General features: G+C 41.1%; 1 protein-coding gene across 2 annotated transcripts; it reads right to left on the bottom strand.

Moving 5' to 3' along the window:
• Nucleotides 1-2,969: 2,969 nt before the first annotated feature.
• On the bottom strand, nt 2,970-14,700 carry vwa5b1 (von Willebrand factor A domain containing 5B1). Of its 2 annotated transcripts, none has more exons than XM_085919639.1 (21): nt 14,562-14,700; nt 14,315-14,476; nt 13,059-13,278; nt 12,709-12,863; nt 12,399-12,530; nt 11,536-11,660; nt 10,820-10,996; nt 10,416-10,526; nt 8,640-8,842; nt 7,608-7,722; nt 7,187-7,372; nt 6,882-7,068; nt 6,619-6,815; nt 6,272-6,464; nt 5,650-5,943; nt 5,411-5,548; nt 4,423-4,548; nt 4,098-4,169; nt 3,829-3,898; nt 3,583-3,706; nt 2,970-3,479 (listed from the first exon to the last, which is right to left on the bottom strand). In XM_085919639.1, exons 1-21 carry the CDS (start codon nt 14,698-14,700, stop codon nt 2,970-2,972), a joined length of 3,636 nt encoding a protein of 1,211 aa, XP_085775765.1. The 2 variants fall into 2 exon arrangements, with proteins under 2 accessions (XP_085775765.1, XP_085775764.1); XM_085919638.1 differs by having other exon boundaries at nt 5,411-5,559; nt 5,646-5,943; nt 6,885-7,068.
• Nucleotides 14,701-19,187: the final 4,487 nt, after the last annotated feature.

Raw genomic sequence — 19,187 nt, 5'->3', positions numbered from 1 at the left:
ATATATATATATATATATATATATATATATATATATAAAAGTAAATATATATATATATATATATATATATATATATATATATATATATATATATATATATATATATATATATATATATATATATATACTTACTTATATATATATATATATATATATATGGTTTTTTTTTACCCATTTTAATCTCCACGTCAGATTACCATGTATTTATGTTCTGACAAAGGGAAAAAAAGTCTGAATATCATGGATTAATTGTTCACCAATAATAAATACAATATACAATACGTACAAATATTTACTGTTAAATGATTGATTACATGCACGTTGAGCCAGTCTGAGCATCAGTACAACTGTCAACATTCATAATTTTCAAAGGCACACACAGCAAGTTCACTTAAAAATATACCTTGTCAACATGACAGCGCCACATGTTACTGCCACTGCACCACAAAATACATGACACCGTATTAACACCATACAATACTTGTCATAAAACACTTTGAATATAACATCACCAGGGCCGCAAATTAGCCGCCCATGCTCATGCAAGAGAAGTGATGTCATCAGCCACAGACAAGGTGAATGGATACCTGAGTAAAGCAGCACAGTGACACAGAGGGAACAAAATTAATGGTGAAAGATGCCCCTGAGTACCCCAGAGGAATCAGGAATTTTAGGGAGGAGAAAAATACACTTCGTCGGCACAATTATACTTGCAATACAGGCACTTGTGGTAAAACTGTGTATTGATAAATCAATGCTGCACATATTTTCAACTGCTATCTCATTTCTCCACAACATAATCAATTAAAATTTATTTTTGAGACACTAGCAAAGTACATTTTTAATAAAGCCATAATCTATAAATTACAAAATTGTGGCAGCATTTAGTTGCAGAAGACATTTTAGATTCATTAACACTTTATTTTCCCGTTAAAAATTTTAAGAAAACTGACAAAATATTGTCCTATGGCCATTTACACCAGCAAGTATTTTTCTGATTGCGTTTAGAGTTGTATGGATATTTTGTTGCTATTAATATAATTATTATGAAGAATAATTCATATGTAAACATCGAGAATATTATGCTTTAAAAGTATTTCTTCTGCATTCTGCTGTGTCAAGGTCCAAATGACGTCATAAGTCGTTCTCAACTAACTTTCAAAAAGTGTCAGCTCACTACAGTTTGCTTATGTTTTAGTTCTGAATGTGGAGATGGGATTCGGCAACTATAACAACAATAGTTGGTTAGTTTGTTAACTCTTGTTTGTTTGGGGGATTATGAGGGAAAAAACAGACTAAGGTTCATGTTATTATTCCTACATGGAGTACATCCTACAGAGTTCCTTTCTATGTACATATTTAAAAGAAAGAAAACTGCAGATTTTTTTTTTAAATGTTGTTGTTGATGCCATTTGATTTTCTTAAGAGTAAAAATAGCTGCTAACAATTCACTTTCTTCTTTAACTTGGCTTGTTTTGCTACATGCGTAATTGTTAACATTTAAAGTTTACAATTATAACACAGATTTTTGCTTGTAAAAGAAGAATAGACCTTTGGAACTAGACTTTTAAGATGCGCGTAAGCTTGACTGAAAACTGTAAAAAATCAAGTTACCCAAGCAAAATGACACTGGTCAACAGCAAATTTCAAACAACAATAGCTTTATGTGTCACTTAATGTTTTTTTGACACTCATTAAAAAAAGAAAATGACGTCTTTTCTTTTTTCCTACACATCAACGTTTTGAGATATTTGTATTTGTTGTTTTTTAATTTGACCTATTAAATCTTGTGTAATATGGATTTTATCATGAATTGTAATTTATCGCTATGACGTTTCTAAAAAACATTTTCAACTGTTGCTGAACCTAACCCTTTTATTCATAAATACTAAATATAATACTAAGTTTTATTATTTTTTTGTCATTATTAAAACCTGATGTGCTACAAAAAGAAATGAGGTCAGATTTGAAATCGGCACTAATAAAAATAATCCGGAAAACATTACTTGCATCTCTGATTATCAAAATTCCGTAAACATTTGTTGACTAGCGTTATCCGTATGGTAAGAAACAGACCATTCCGGGGAAAAAAAAACGTAATGGGTAAGACAAAATCTGAAAACAGATTGTTTTTTGTGGAGTGAAAACGCTATCATTTCAAATGTGTGATGATAACATGCACACGTTCACGATGAAGTCATTGACAGGTAAATTAGCAACAGTCGACTTCAGTACTGTCGGTGTGTTTATGCGTCTCCATCCAAGCGCACGTTTACCACACACCACAAACAGGTGACTCACATTATCTGCGTACAAAACACTTTTACAAAACAAGTGGTTGGTGATCATGCGTGTTGTGTCACCAACTAATGGTATGGCATGCATATTACATTCTGTTTATCATTTTTGCTGGTCTGAGCAAATGGAATTCTTTCAGACGACACCCTGGACTGGTCACCAGTCAGTCACAGGGCACATATAGAGAAAGACAACCATTCACTCACACGGGTACTAAGTGGCAACTGAGTCAGGCAATTGTACACCACCAGTGGCACTCTTTTTGCGACTTAAAAGAAACATCCATGTTGTGTAAATGTACACAAGTATGTCTTGCAGCAGAGGTGTACACTCAAGAATTGTAAAGGCGGGAAAAATATACTTTTAGGCGGTATAGTAGCTCAACAAATGATTCAATAGGGCACAATAAGAAGGCAAAGCGCTTCCAATGGTAGCTGACAGTCATTTTGTTCCGCGCATTCTGCATGTATACTTTATATGTATACTTTACTTATACTTAGTTTGCAAGCAGTTGAATTAAATGTCTCAGTGGAGTTATACTGTGCATGTAAACGTACTGACTTTGATATGTTTGGAGTATACACACACGCACACACACGAAAGAGCATGCACATTTGCACACAATATTGACAGACTCCAGAGAGACACAAGCGAAGACAGGTGCATTAGCGTCACACACTGTTGGGGTTATAACAGAGCATGTTCAACTGCAGGTTGTCATCCCAGTGTCTGAGGATGATGAAGAGCTGGTTGGCCGCCGCCTTGACTGACTCCACATCCCGGCCTTCCGGGATGTCCTGGCCACTCAGCCACATGCTGGCTTTGGCGGCCACCAACTCCCACTCGATGAAGTAGCTAGCGGAGCTGTGCTCCAGCCAGGCCAGGGCGACCGCCGTCGCCCACACCAGGCTCTCCGGGTCCAGCATTCTCTTTTGCATACTGCCGAGAGAGGGCGTATCCGGAACACCTGGTCCGAGAAGATCTTTCGGACAGATTTGTGGGTCACCTGATGATCCTGTATCATCTTCGGTGCGCCGGCTGCTCGAGTGGGTCAGGTGTCCGAGGCTGGTGCGGTGGCTGCTGAAGGGGGACGTCCACTTGAGCTTGTCCATGGGTACGTTGATGGTGTCGCAAAGGGCGGGGTCAAGCGGGAAAGCGCCGCACGCCAGTTGCAGCAACACCTGTGGGAAACCAAATATAAGTACAGCAACTTCTCGTTACACATTCCAGGCCCACCCACTATTGGGACTAGGCAAGATCAGGTTGCGGAGATCAAGAACCCACCAGAGGAATGTAGTCCTTGTTCTCATTGTCGCTCTCTCCCATGGAATCCCCCGACTTGCTGTGGGACCTACTCATGAACCCTTTGGCGGCTTTTGTCAGGAGACGAGTCCTGCTGAGTGCCAGCCTGGCCAAAGAAAGACAGGGGACCACAAGTCAATGTTATTTGAATTTGTGCCAATTCACTCCAGATGAGATCTTGAGGAGTTTCATAATAATGCTTCACATGCTCAAACTTCAGATACCCACCTGGCAGAAAAAAGACTCTCCACAGACTTCTGAGACTGGTCTGAAGTCACTGACGGACTTCTTTGAGTCCCTAAGAGTTGGAGATGGAAGAGGTCGAGAAAAAATCAGTCGCACAAAGGACAATTGATCGGCAATAAATCGCATAACTTGTAAAACAATTTATGCCAAAAATCTATAAACAGTATGTTTGCCTTCATTGTTCACTGTGTTTGAGGAAGCTCAGAGAAAATCTCTCTTTGACTTGAATAATGTTAAATGTCTATATGTACCTTCCATAAAGTTCCATTTCTCCCAGCTGGATGAGGACGGAGTGCCGCAGGGAGATGTGCCATCTTCTACACCTGACACAAGAAAAACCCCAAATTTGTCCCCCCCTGTTGTTTTTTTTATCCATAGCATAAAAGCAAAATGATTAGGTTTTGACAATAGGGTCAGCATGACCTTTAATCAAAAAGAAAAAAATGTCAACTTTATCAAAAGAGAAAAACTACTTAATTACTCTCAAAATATGCATCCTTCCAATAATAACTGTTATCTAGTGACATGTAATTAATTAAAGGCGCCTTGTGGCTACTTGAAATTAAAACAGCATACTGTTAGACAACATGTCTTCGACTTCTTCCGACACACCGCCAGACTGAGAGCGGCCCAGTCCAATGGAGTAAGCTTGGCTCTTCCTGCTTCCTGAACTGGAGCGTGAGCTTCTTTTTAAACCGTCACCTAAATGTGAGAAAGAAACCAGAGGCAGCTTGTTAATGGAGGCTCGCCCTGAAAAAGACAAAAATCTAATGAAAATGACCAATTATTATTCGGGATCAGTACGGATGTCAGCCTTATTTCAAGGTATGCTATGGTATAGTACTGCCCACCCTCTTTAGGCTGCTTTGTGATCATGAATGAGAAACTGCAGTTAATTTCATGAAATTATAAGAAAAATGCTATATTGGGACATATAAGCCACTATTTTTTGCTGTGCTTGTGCACAACTGCGTTAAACCTGCGGCTTATCCTCCAATGCGGCTTATCTATGGATTTCTCATGGTTTTTATGATATTGTATAATTTGTGCATATTTACTTACATATGGAAATTAAACATTAAAACACATGCATCTTATAGTCCAATGCATCTTATATATGAACAAAACAGGATTTTCCCCTAATTTGGGGGATTTCTGGTGCAGTTCATATTCAGGTGCGGCTTATAGTCCAGAAATTACGGTAGGCTATATCTGTCTTTAAAATGATCTGTCATTATTTTGTTTAAGGAGGTGTTATTTATAAAAGTATTATGGTATCAGTAGTTGGTATCGGTATCGTCACTAGAGCCTCTGCTCTACCAACTGAGCCACCCAGCAAGTACCACCAACATGATTTTGTTTCCCTGCTGGTAGCTGGTGACACCAGCTAGGTACCACCACTACTTGAAAGTGGATCTTTTTCTCTGGAACTTGGTGGTTACAATGATTAGGATGTTTAAATTGTTATATCACAGAGCGAGAGAGCACATCGTCTTTGCTCAGACACATTGGAAAGGATTTATACATATAAACCAGCTGGCAAACAATGAAAGCTGCAACTTACCAAGGTTGACGTATTCAATACATGTCTGTAGATATTCATTTGTGTCCAGATCGACGGGAACGAAGGCGGTGTATTTGCTCAGGATGTTGCAGGCTTTGCTGGTATGAATGGCGTAACTGTGGTACTTTCTGCCAGAGCCTGTAAGGTTGCTCATTTTTAATTTCGACCAGTCCGTATCAAGTGGATTTCACCTCTACCTTTCTACTATTCACAGCCATGAAGTGAATTTTCAAACTCACCATGCTCAATGTCGCATTCCCGCTCTGCCATATGCTCAAAGTCGCGGATGATGGAGCACGCAGCCAGATGGTGCAAGGTCTCATTCCACAGCTCCTCATGAACCTTCTCCTCGCGTTCGCGACCCTTCAAGAAGGGCTCGATGTCAAAGAGCACTTGCCACTGGACAGCCTTCCCGCAGAGCAGACCCGACACCACGGCCTTGCACTCCTCTCGCTGCTGGCCCGTTGAGCCCACGTCTGCGTTGCGGTTGTCCTGTGGCGTTTCAGCCTGACACAGTTGGTGGCTGTATCCTTCTGCAACAAAGGAGAAAGAGTGCTACATGAAGATAAGATAGCTTGATGACGCAAATCTGACTAAAGTCAGATTTAAAGTCTGATTATTTGAAAGATTATTTTGTAGTGTGAGGTGTGTTAAGACCGGTTTAATCCCACCCCACCCAAATTGCTTCAGAGGTCTATGAGCAGCTCATGATTTTTTTTTTCAAAATGTGTTTACTTGCACTTTTTTACCATATTTTATTTATTTCATCTAATAAATGGCTAATTGATTTATTTGGGTGTCAAGGTCTATGTGCAATGACGCCACCCTATCCCATGTAATCTGTAGAGCAAAGGTCCTCACCTGCATCTCCCACACTTCCCGAAGATGGACTATCCGTCGACGATCTTGAGCCATCCTCTCCAGCAGCGTTACGGACTGGAGCTGAAGTCGGCATTTCCGAGCCGGCCTCTCCTGACGTGTGATGCTGGAGTGGAAGCGGAACACCTGCTGAATGCTCTTTGGAAGATGCAGCACACAGACTCACCAGCTGAGGCTGAAAATAACACAAATAGGAAATTTTCAGAAAATGAATCAACAGAGTTAAAGTTTGTCATAAAATAAAAAGTTTCCCAAAGCGTTCTGGTATCTAAGTGCTGGCTTACTTGATATTCTCTTCACAGTCTATTTATGTGTTAAGCGTGCCACACCTGGTAGTCTCTCTCCCACTGGACGTCATGCTCCGGGCTCATTTGTCCAATCAGCTCCTGAATTTTGGCACGCCGAAGAGGATTCTTTGGCATGACGGAGCTAGGATCACTGGATGTGTATTTCTTCACAGGAAAGTGCTCGGTTATCTGGTTGGTGCTGTATGCTCGCCTTCTTGCTGACGCCTGACCCTCCGACGCTGACAGAAAACGGTCGAGTGAAGACATGTATTGAATTAGTCAGTAGAACTTTGTGAGGTTCTTACCACTTTCATTTTCCATAGCCACAGAGCTGGAAACTGTCATAGAGTCGTAGAGAGCATCACTGGTTGTTTCTTTGTAGGATGCTTGATCATCAGCAGAGGTCTTCAGCAAGTCCTCGTCTTGGGAGTGAAAGAATACGGAGCTACCAGAGCCGACGGAGCGCATCATACTGTATCGTCGTCTTTTGTCCTGTTGACCGTGACACGTGTGTTGAGGAATCATTTAGAAGATTTAGACCAGCAAAAACTGACGGCAAAACAATCCTCTTCACTCCTATCCTTTCTATGACCCAAAACATCGTACTTACAGGTTTGGGGTTGGCGTGGTAGCGGGTGGCGTCGCAAACGACGGCGTATCCAATGAGACTGTCCCCAGGATACAGGAAAGTGTTGCCCACTGGTGAAAGCAGCACCTCCTTTGTCTCAGGGAAGAGCCAATCAATGGAAATGTCACTGAGGACAGGACACATGGTCTTCTTCAGAGACTTTATCATCTGCAAAAACAAAAATGTGTCCATTGTTGGGTTTAGAAGACCGCTGCCTTTCTCCCAGTTGTACTGTATGAGAGCCAAAGTGTATGACAAATGAAACCAAATTTCTTTCACAAGAATGTAAAGGTAGAAAATCACAAGACGCCGGAACATCTACTTGATGCATTTATTTTATCTGTTAACCGTCCCCATCAAAATGGATGGGTGACTTGGCTGGATCATTTTTAAAAGGACCCACCCTTGGTTGGAGCCTCTCGCCTTCAGCCAGGAACTCGGCTGTTCCTCTGGACACTGCTGCTAGTTCATGAACCATTCTTCGGCAAGCATGCTGCCCAATGCCAAATGTAAAGCATCTGTGCAAACAGAATTTACGTATCAATACTGAGAGATGCTGTTGCCAAGCATTGCATATATTAACAAACCCTAAATTGAATTCTCAAACTTGTGGCTGTGTGCAGTGTAGGTGAGTTTTTTGGAATGGCAACCGTTGCATGGTGTGGCCGACCTCTTGGGCCAATGTCAGCTAGATGAATGGATGGATGGATGGATGGATGGATGGATGGATGGATGGATGGATGGATGGATGGATGGATGGATGGATGGATGGATGGATGGATGGATGGATGGATGGATGGATGGATGGATGGATGGATGGATGGATGGATGGATGGATGGATGGATGGATGGGTCAACGGACAGATGCACGGATGGATGGAAGGATTTGATCAACAATTGCACAGCTTTTGAGCAGAATGAAAAATATGTATGTACTGGCCGATTAATAATACATATGCAAAGGTTTATTGACTTTCTAGCTGGTGACAAACAAAGCCACAAACATAATCTACAAGAGATGAGTTAAAAACAGAGCCGTCCAATAAAGCAGAAATGTCACCAGCTGGAAAGAAAAACTGATCGAAGTCTGAACTGGCAAAGTGTGTGTGCATGACCGTTCCAGGGCAGTTGTTCAATAACCGTGAGTAGACAAGTAGGCCTACTCCATTTCCATGGTGACTCCAGAGAAGGATTTAAAGACTTTCAGGAAAGCAAGATGATTTCCCACAGTGCTGTGAATCTATTTTGTCTTATTAGTCGGGATGGTATTTCATCTGCATGCTCACAGATTGCATTTCATTGGGATCAAAGCTCCATCAATGAGTAGATACGGCAATGAATCCTTGCCAATCCCTCAAAGACTCCACAATCAGTGAGCATCGTAAGCATGTGTTGCGTACAAAACAAGCGGAAACATACGTGGTTGAATTACTACCTGATGTAGCGTGCATGACTGCGCACTAGCTCGATGACTTTGCCTGTGTTGCTCACCGCCCCATCAGTCAGTAAAAAAAGCAAACGGGGGTGTCCAGGAAACATTGACTGTCTCAGAATCCATTTGAGGGGTGTCAAGATGTTTGTGCCTCCCATGTCGGCTCTGATCTTGCGAACGTACTCGCAAGCCAGGGCAAGTGCTTCCTGGATCACGTTGAAGGAAACAAAAAGCATAATTTTATTGTCCCAATGGAGGGAATTCAAATTTCAATTTACACAAGCAGCAAAGTACATCTAGGAAGTCCTGGACCATACATTTGGAATTTGGCAGCTCTCCTTGTGTTTGTGTGGCTTCACAACCCAGTGGAAAGTCAGTCCTGCAAATTTGTTTGGAAGTTGCAGTCCAAATCGATGATTGCAAGATCAGGACGGGCAAACGCAATAGTATGTAACGATATTTGTCGTTGTTATTTTTTACATGAAGTGATTGATGAAGAATTGAAATGAGTAAGAGGTATTACAAATGCAGTAGCTTGCTGTCACACAAAAGTCATGCTACCAGGGCGCGCCATTGAAAAGAATAATTCAAGTAAAACCTTTTACCGGGTCGGATTGTGGATGCAACACATTGTTTTATTTGTCTGGCACTGTTGTGTAATGTCCTACTCATTTATTTATTTATTTATTTATTTTATTTTTTTACAGGCATTGCTAATAGCTGAATAATGGACAGCGGGCCACAAATGGCCCACATGCCATAGTTTGGCCATCTTGCCCTACATTACTGTAATGTTTTGTTCTCTGGTATACGGTATATTCCAGTCAGATAAAAAAAATATGAGCACCAATCGATCAGCTCTGATTTGAAAAGCATAGCAAAATTGTTATGTATTATATTCATTGACAACAAAAATGTAGTGGCTGTCGCTAAACCTGTATGTTGCATTCTCTGACGCTTAAATATTCTTTACTATTCACAAACACACATGATCACTGAAAAAAACTAAATAGGCTACCAAGGGAATAATAAAAGACAATCTCATTTTTTATTTGTCATTTCGCTTGACAGCAATTTCAGATCCTGAGTAATATGTCTGCCTGCTCTTGTTTCAGTCCAATAACAATCTTAAAAAGCTCCCCATTGGCCTCATTGCTGAAGCAGACTGATCTGAAATATGAAGCTGAGGTGATATTGTAAAAGCCACAACAAAGACAGATTAAGTGGATGAGAAATGTGTCTTGAAAGTCAGGACCACTTACAGAGTCTATGCGGCCCCAAACATTCAATATATGTTTACTCTACGGAGTAAAAAAAAATGAACAGCTTTCATGCGCTGTCATCTGTCTGCGTGAAAATTTGCAAAATTTGCTCCACTTGGAACTTGATCAACAATGTTGCTGTTTTGTCTGTTGGCTAATTTTTGGCTGGTGGGCCAAAAGGACTGTTTCACAAGCGTAAACAAAGAAAGATGATTGTTGTTCACAACTCTGCCAAATTTGAATAATTGAATAAATTTATAAAAAGTAATAAACCTACATAAGTATATAAGGTGAGGCTTCAAAATGATGAAGAATTAAGTCATTCTCTTTGCTCTCAAATATTGCTGAATGCACTGAAACTAAACACTACTCAACTGCTAGTTGTCAATCAAATGCTGTAAAAAAAAAAACAAATATTTTTTACAGTGTATCTATCTAAAATTATATCAGGCATAGGCACTCTTAAAAAAATAAACATTAAAATGTGACATGAAACAAAGGAAGTTCTCCGTTTTACCTCTTCGTAGTTCTGACTGCTGGGAAAAAGAGATTTGAAAGTGGAGCCGAAGCTTATTACGTTGAACAGGCAGCCTGGGACCAGACTCTTGAGAATCACCACCATTGCATCCTGGGGCAGAATGTAACACATATTTTGTGTGAAAAGAAGCTCAGACGAAACTAAACTCTTGTGCTGACAAAAAAAACGACCACGATGGATGGCAAACTGTTCCAGTGCATTCTGCAGGTTCCTGTGCACCACAGGGATGACATGGTAAAGAAAATGTTGTCTTGGTAACAGTATGTTGTCATATATTCAATTGAATTTGAAAGACCTCAAAATGAAATAGTCCAAATGGCCTCATCTCCCCCTCATGGATGTCACAACATGGATGCCGTTTATTAATTCCAGGGCGAAAGTACCTTCACGCGGTTAATGTTGACACCGCTCATGCTGCCGCTGCGGTCGATGAGAAAGATGAATTCTCCGTGCACTTTCCTCAGGTCGGAGCTGAGAGGTTTAAGGTTGGGGCAGATGTTGAGCATGACCACGGGGTTGTGGAGGATGTCCTTGTGCAGCCGTCTGTGGATGGCCTCCACCTATGGAACATGAGTGATGAGCTCCAACGGCAGTTGGCGGACATAACAGCAAAAATCCAGGTCGAGTGTGGATCCATTGGTAATTTTCCACGGAAATTAAATTTGATGCTAAAGCTGATTGCACGGAAGTGTGAAGGGACAAATGACGGCATGAATGAAGGCTTTCAAGAACAATCGGGAGGCTTTGTGATGGCTTTTGTAAAAAAAATAATTGACAAGATGATTTTTATCTGTAATTTTCCAAATGTAGTTATTGTGAGACAAATAAAGTTGATAGGCTATTTTATCTCGCACGTAAATTAGTAGTCAAAGCACGGTACATCACATACATAGTATTGTATCGGAAGGACAATAATGATTATAATCAATTACATTCTTATACAGTGATTTTTTTTAAGTCAAACATACAATTTGGAATTCAAATACCAGTTTTGTGAACCTGTGATCACCACTTTGTGTTGTGGATCGCACCACATCCCTTCAGGATGTGCATCTCATCAGCTCAGAAACTCGGCTCAGCAGCTGGAGGACACTCTTACCTTCCTCTCATTGCTGGAGTCCTTCTTGGTGGCTTTGATGAAGTCGCTGCGGCCATGGATGAATTCATCATACTCATCCTGCGTCATGTCTCCGCTCTCTATGAGCACGTGAGGCACATGAGGTTCTGCAGGAAAACCAAATTGGGCCGGGCCAAGTCACAAGTGTTAGAGTGGTTCTGATAGAATTTGGCAAAATATTTGAGCAATAAAAAATTGGCTTTTCTATTTAATTTATTATTATTATAAAAGAATATGTAATGTATTATTTAGAAATTAAGGCTTAGGTTCAACAGCAGGTGAAATTTTAAAATGTATGTAAATGTCATGGCTATAAATAGCAACACATGGTGAAATATGTATTGCGCAAGCTTCCATAGGTCAAACTTAAAAAAAAGAAAACATCTGACACTGACGTGCTACAAAAGGTTAAAGATGTTTTCGAAATGAGCATCAAAAAGGCATTTAGGGACACATAGTCATTTCTGATTCAAATTTGCTGTTGACCATTGTTATCCATCCAATCCCTAAATCTGTCTAAATTGCTCACCACTGACTGTGTTTATCAAAAAAAAAAAAAAAAGCCTTCATAAAACCATAGCGGATCAGCAGAGAAGCTTGTTGCCTCTGGGAGACAAGCAGCCTACAAATATTTCATTACAAGACGAGACTAGAGGAGAAAAAAAAAAAAAACCAAAGACCAGACCTGGAGCATCTCACCCACACAGTGGCGTACTCAGCTAAACTAAAATACAAGGACATTGTCATGGGCCCTCATGCATTCAACACACAAATGCATCATTAGTGGCCTGGAGGACGCTTGGAGCGAGCACTAAACCATCTTGAGTGTGACCTTGTAGACGCACCACTCGGATAGATGAGGATCGTAACAGGACAGTCGTAAGTGTACTTGTCTGCCAGAGTGATGACCACACTGGTGGCTGAGCGGGCCGAAGGGTCAGCGTCGGCTCGGATGGCGTGAGACGGGCTCTCCACACCTACACAAATATCAACAGTCACATAACCTCCATGTGTCTCTTGAACATGTCATCGTGAGTAAGACTAGTTGTTACCTCCAAGTAGGAAAAACACAATGACCACTACTCAACTATGACTTAACATGCTCGGTCCACAAAAAAAGCAAATTTGGACCAGGATTAATGCTCAACTTCTGACCTGCAAGGAGATAGGGTGCTCGTATTTCCAGCTGGAAATTAAACTGGTAGTCCATGGAGTTGATGGCCTCATCCGCCAGTAGAGCAGACAAACAAAAGTGAGCTGAGGAAGGAGCACGATCGTGTGGGCTGGAGCCACAGTGATGTTTATCTCTCCTAAAAGCAAAAATATTGACTGGAAATGAAAAATTCATGACCACACAGTTACTTTTGTACTGGAAACAGGAATTTATGACTGAACTATATTCCCAGGTGAAGTCCAAACACCCTACAGAAAACATTTGTTCTCGACTGGACTTTGAAAAAAAAAAAAAGTGCTTTTCCAGTTAAACCTATCTGTGTATTTCTTACATTCTGGAGAAGTTTGGGGATAAGCCCTGCTCCTCGTTGATGCTCCTTTGTACGCGGGGTGTGCACACTGGCGGCGTGGTCACACTGATGCCCCCGCTGGGCAGAGTGGAGAGCTCACAGGAGGTACTGACCAGAATTTGGACTGTCTCCAAGGGAGGGATGGTCCCCAGGTTTACTACTAGCACTGTCCTCTCCAAATCCTCATCCAGAAGTATATGCCCTGGAAGATCAACTTGCATTAATTCTATTCAAGTCGACTTGACGTACAGGGTTCTATTTTCGTAAACATTTCACCTGCGCTGTGGAGCGAGCGCTGGCGTATCGTGATTTTTCACATCAGCGCAAGTTGTGTGTTTGCAAATTTGGAAAGGCCACTGCAACTGACTTGATGTAAACTTACGCTTGGTCGGACCACTTCTAACACTGGCACAGAGTAGACAATTTATCTAACGTGGTGCACTTGATTGATAAATATATGAAGAGAAAGCCTCAAACCCTCCATTTCATTGGATTGAATTTTTGAAATCATACCACAGCCCTGTTTGAGGCCAGATAAACGATGAGGGGCGTGGTAATGGTTTCCAAGTGCCAATTTCATGGCGCACGTACATCTAGCGAGGCTCAAGTGCAAAACTAGCTCAACGCAAAAATAAAATGTGTTTTATGGATTTCACCCCATCTCCAAGAAAAAAAATCCTAGCTTCGCCAGTGGCCACATTGTAATTATGTTTCACTTCAGAAGGCTATTGTGACGGTGAACTTATATAAATGTATAATCACCAGAGATAATTATGAGGTGATTCACCCCATATCACTAAAAACGGTATACGCAACAAATTGATGGAGAGCTTGTTATGAAATCAGACGCGAGTAAAAAATATATTTTTTGTCAATTAGTATTGTATTTTAAATGGGAGATTGTAAAAAAAATATATATATACTTGTAATATATCAACATTAATAAAAGTGAAGACAATTGGTAATTTGGATGTTTTAGCAAGAAACATGAAGCAGATGTGCACAACATTATTTGCCTTGATGATGAATATGGCCGGCCCCCAGGCCTTGAGTTTGACACCTGTGCGCATAATGTGCCTCTAGTATTGGTGCTGCAGAGTTAAATGCAGAAGAAGATAAGAGAGATAAGATAGTCCTCACATGAGGGGGATCTATGTAAAGTACCAATCAATTCCGAGCTATGTATGGGCAGAAGCTTAAAATAAGAGATGATGGATGTAAGAAGATAGTCATCTCACCGACGCCACTGGGCGGTGCTCCATTTGGTGTGCTGCATGAATTGTGATAACAGTCATCAATCTTGGCTTTGTCCTTGATTTGCAGCGTGATAATCTGACTGGAGATCATCGCCTCAAAGCCCACAACAATGTTTTTTTCCTCCAGTGGATAGATAAAGATACCTGCAAAGGCCACCGGAAAAGAGATAGAATAATTAGATCAGTTCATGTTCCCTATTCTGAGAATTTTGATTTAAAATCAACCTACCTTCAATGGCATGATCTTCAATATTTTCATATGTCATGGCAGCGGTCACGGCCTGAGTGTAGCCCCTGACACAGGAAGTGATGTCAGAGACACTGAGAGGTAGAGCGCTACGATTCTCCTTGTTGATGAGTCCAGGCATGGCACTGCTGTTAGAAGGATTTACATGATCGAGAGAAAAAGTCATTACATAGCCACTTCTAATCGTCATCATCGTCATGCATTCAATGAGTTGATTTCGACAATGATTCAGAGGCTTCAATGTACGCTGCTGTCGTATTAAATGTGACATACATTTTATGACTGCATCTACTAAAGCACGTCCACTGCCTGCTCCTCAATAAAATCCACCAAAATTTCATGACATCACCTGCGCCTCAACTTAGGTGCGGTTTCACCCGGTTAAAAGTCCAGTCACCTTATTGTCAAGTGTGCCAGAGGCATGGAAAAGAAAAAAAACTCAATCTGCCAGAATGCCCCGCGAAGCACGCTTTGGTCTTCTAATTTCCGAAAGACAATAAAGTAAACTTTTCTCCTGTACGAAAATAAAGATGAGCCCATTTTTACACAGGCACAAAAGTAGTTCCCTATATGTCAAGTGAGTGTGTCTGGTTTATTTACTACATACAGACTGATAATCAAAGGGGATAAGAATAAATGCTTACAATAAACATAACATAAGAAAAGGCAGAACAAGCCAACAGCCTGTTTCTTGTGAGGAAGAGGCAAAATGACGTGTGCAAAATGCAGCATTGCCAATTATGATAATGAATCAATAAAATCCCACATGGCTCTTGTGCATGCCGCATCATTGCTCATGTCGCATCCTGCACCTCCAGTCTGGGGCGTGCACACAATAGAGCTCCATCACGACGCTTGATGGGAAATTATGACGAAAGCCATTTCCATAGAGACGGCTCCGCTTGCTAGCCCGCAGGCTGACCAAAAGTGAGCCAGCAGCCTCTGGTCTTTAGAGCCACAACAGAGGACATCTGCGCAGATGAGCCAACTCCTTTGTCGGCTAATGATAAATATCTGTAGTATTATTATTGTAGGTGTAGAAATTCTCTACAGGTTTAGAAATGACTGCAAATATTTAAAGCGGTCCTAAATATTTTCTACCTCTCAGGTTAATAAAATTTGGGTGATCAGGGGAGGGAGCTAGATTTTTAGATGATCATAATAACAAACTGCATATTGGACAATAATGTAGAAATTCTTATCGCTCTAAAAAACTTTCAATCCAGGTCTTTCGAAGTGTCTTTCTTCTAGAGACGCTCCACTCTTCAAAAGATTTTTGGAATCAATGTTGAGATCTTGTATACAGCAGGACATCAAATTTTGCTTCATTCAATAGACAAACGATCTTTTATTTTCTCAAAGACCACGACGGCCTTCAATTCAGTCCGTGCACCATCTGAGAATTTTTTATCTTTGTACAGGTGAGAGATACTTGATCATACACCACCTATTGGATTGGACCTCAATAGATTGTGCAAGTGGCCTAATGATGTGTTATGTACTGTTTTTGTCGATCTGCAGAAGCAACATAATAATGACCTCAAGCAGCATCATGAGCAGCAAAGATATCCCGACTGCCAATAAATAACTTCCATGCATAAAAACATCACAAAAGCTAACAAGCTATTGACCAGTGTATTTATCGATGCCCCTGCAGGATGGCTCTTTGCAGTTTTCACACTTTATGGGCTTTAGTGCTATTGGTGTCTTTCTCACATGACTCACTCGTCTTTCCCCAAGACCCCTCAACTCTCAGGGTTTTAAATCAGAATCGTCACAGCGCTCTGAACTCATTACAGTCAAAGCAGTGCGCCGCTGCTGTGGTAACCACCTGTTGAAAAGCGTCTGGCTTGGTTGATGGCTGCAGCATCAAGACACACGACGGACTGCCTTTAATCATCTCCCTGAGCTTTCGACATCATTCTACACAATTGAGCGAGGGAAAGAGAGAGAGAGAGAGAGAGAGAGAGAGAGATTTGTTCATTCAAAGCCAAATGAGGTCTTACCTTTTATCTGTGTCAATGAGCGTGCACTGAGGAGCTCTGTGACTCACAAGTCCACTTATGATCAAAGATATCTTCCCTCCTTGCCGACCACGCTCTCTCAGTTCTGCGTTTTGTTCCACAACCAACGAGCAGGAGTGAGAGTGTTGCTACAGGTGGTGGCAGAAGTGAGCCAGCTTGTGACAAGAAAGGAAGGCTGCTGCAGCACATCAAGCACAGCAACATGTGGTTAAAAAATGCTTCCTTGATGCTCCCCTCCTCCTCACAGTGATGCTGATGGGGAGAGAGGGAGAGAGAGAGAGAGAGAGAGAGAGAGAGAGAGAGAGAGAGAGGCGGGGGACCAAACCTGCAAAGCATCCGTCTCTTTATGCTCTCAGCATCCATAAGACACTCATTCAGTTTCCCCTCATATTAATGAGAAGCTATTATAATCCTTGTTGGGGATGGGGGGAATTAGTCGATGTTCACACTGCAGAATTTGCTCAACAGTCCGGGGTTTCCATTGTCATACTTTACGCTTTATAATGCTCCATACAGGTCAGGTCTGGACTGCTAGCAGGCCATTCTGCAACGTGCACTCTTTTCACAACTAAGAAATGTTGTTGTAAGACATTTACAGGGAATGAGGAGAGCTGCTTTAATTGGCAGAGAATCAAGTTGACTTTGCTCAGTCCTATGACAAGACATCTCTAACAGCAACGGTCTGCAAAAATGAGAAAAGAAGAAAAATATCGTTAGAACTTTGCGCTACACTTGTAGCAGCCACTAAAATAGGCTGATTTAAAGTTATGAAAATGCTGTTAATTACTCTTAAAGGAAAGTACGGAAAAAAAGACTAGGCCAGATGGGTAACATCCCAACATCACCTCTAAGGACCCTTTGCTATTCTCTGAGGAAGGTTTTAGTGTTTCAAATCTTGAGTGGGCGTTTGGCTGTCTTTGTGTTTTGTTATCACATCGTTTGATCCTTCTGTTTTCTTGCAAAGCTACCATGGCAATAAGAGTGCATTTACACACGTATTTTCTCATGTGTGTGCGTGTGTGTGTGCGTGCGTGTGTTTGTGTGTGTGTGTTCCTCACACCGTCACTGATCATAAATAAACACACACACACGCACACACACTTCTTTTTCTTCTTGTGCACTCTGACAAAGAGTCACACATCCCTATTTTTCCCCGCTGTTTGGGTCACAGGTGAGCTAGCATTTATCCCAGCAATAAACTCCCTAGACTGGTCACCAATGGAACATTCTCGATATTGAATTTATTGTGCATAAAATAATGTTATTTTAATGTGGCCACCAAACCCAACACCCTCATCACCTTGGCTGTGCCTAGACATTCTCTTCAGAAAGGTTATGAACAGAATCAGTGACAAAGGGCGGCCTTGGCAAAGTCCAATTCTAATAGGACCAAACTGTCGGGTCTAAGTACGATCAGATATTAAATCACACGGTGGAACAAAGAGGAGAAGACAATCAGGATAGGCTTACTCACGAGGAGAACGATAGAGAAAAAAAAACTCAGTTACAATCTCCATCAATTCTGAGTCCTTACTCTGCATACTCACTCCTCTTTTTAATGTTTTGGTTGCCCTGGTTACAGAGGCGTTGCTACACTAAAGGGAGGGGGTTTGGACCTATAGCAACGCTGCCTATCTAAGGAATGTAATGTGGTGTGATTCAGCATTTAATTGTCAGCCCGTGACCCCAGCACTGGATTTGCAGAGTCTGTCCTGTTTCCTCCACCGACTGTCTTCTCCATGGTTGGCTGACTCGTCCTCGACTGTGATCATAACTTGAAGCCCGTTGAATGCCGCTTTCTTGTGGAACAATGCAACTAAACCTTTGCCAAGTTTATCTTCTTGGTAAACTAACACAACACACAATAATAATGAGTAACTAGTCCTAAACACTTCAACACACATTAAGTAAATGTGAGGTAACTTGTATGCAGTTCCTTCAACAAACATTGAGTAAATCTGGGATAACTTATACGCTTAAAAATGCTTAACTTATAAAGAACATTTTGCCAGTGCAAAGGAGCTCTGCTCATTGCTAGTGAAGACCTCTTACAGAAAGATAAGGACAGGAAGGATACATAAAACTGATTGGGGTCACAGGACATCCCTGGAACTACATAAGAAAAAGGAATTCAACTCGTAAAAGATGAGGCCCCCAGGTCTGGCAGGCCAAGGCTTCACCTAAATTATTCCAACACAATCTCTGACATGTACAAGGACAAAACAGCCCAAAGCGCACACCACAGGGACACACTGGAGACAAAAGTGCCAAAATTACACAAATAGTAAAATAGTTCAATACTAATACGTAAATAGTTTGAAATACATAATGACATGTCTTGACATGTGAAGAAATTGACAATAAAGCAGACTGATGCTTTGATACATTGATATAAATAAATACACACACACATATATATATATATAGTGATTAATTCATTCTGAAATAAATAAATATCTCTAGGTATTTATAAATACATGAGAATTCCACAACAGATTTAATTATTGAATTAGTCATAGTTTTGGCACTGTTGCTCCTCCGTATTTAATGGTCCCCACTCGCGTTCCACATGGTCAGTATTACT

This window comes from Syngnathus leptorhynchus, chromosome 1 (genome assembly GCF_054491065.1).
Source record: "Syngnathus leptorhynchus isolate UIUO chromosome 1, UIUO_Slep, whole genome shotgun sequence".
In the NCBI taxonomy this organism is placed as follows: domain Eukaryota; kingdom Metazoa; phylum Chordata; class Actinopteri; order Syngnathiformes; family Syngnathidae; genus Syngnathus; species Syngnathus leptorhynchus.
Note: the sequence above shows the minus strand (reverse complement) of the source record. Positions and strands in the feature narration are given on the sequence as shown.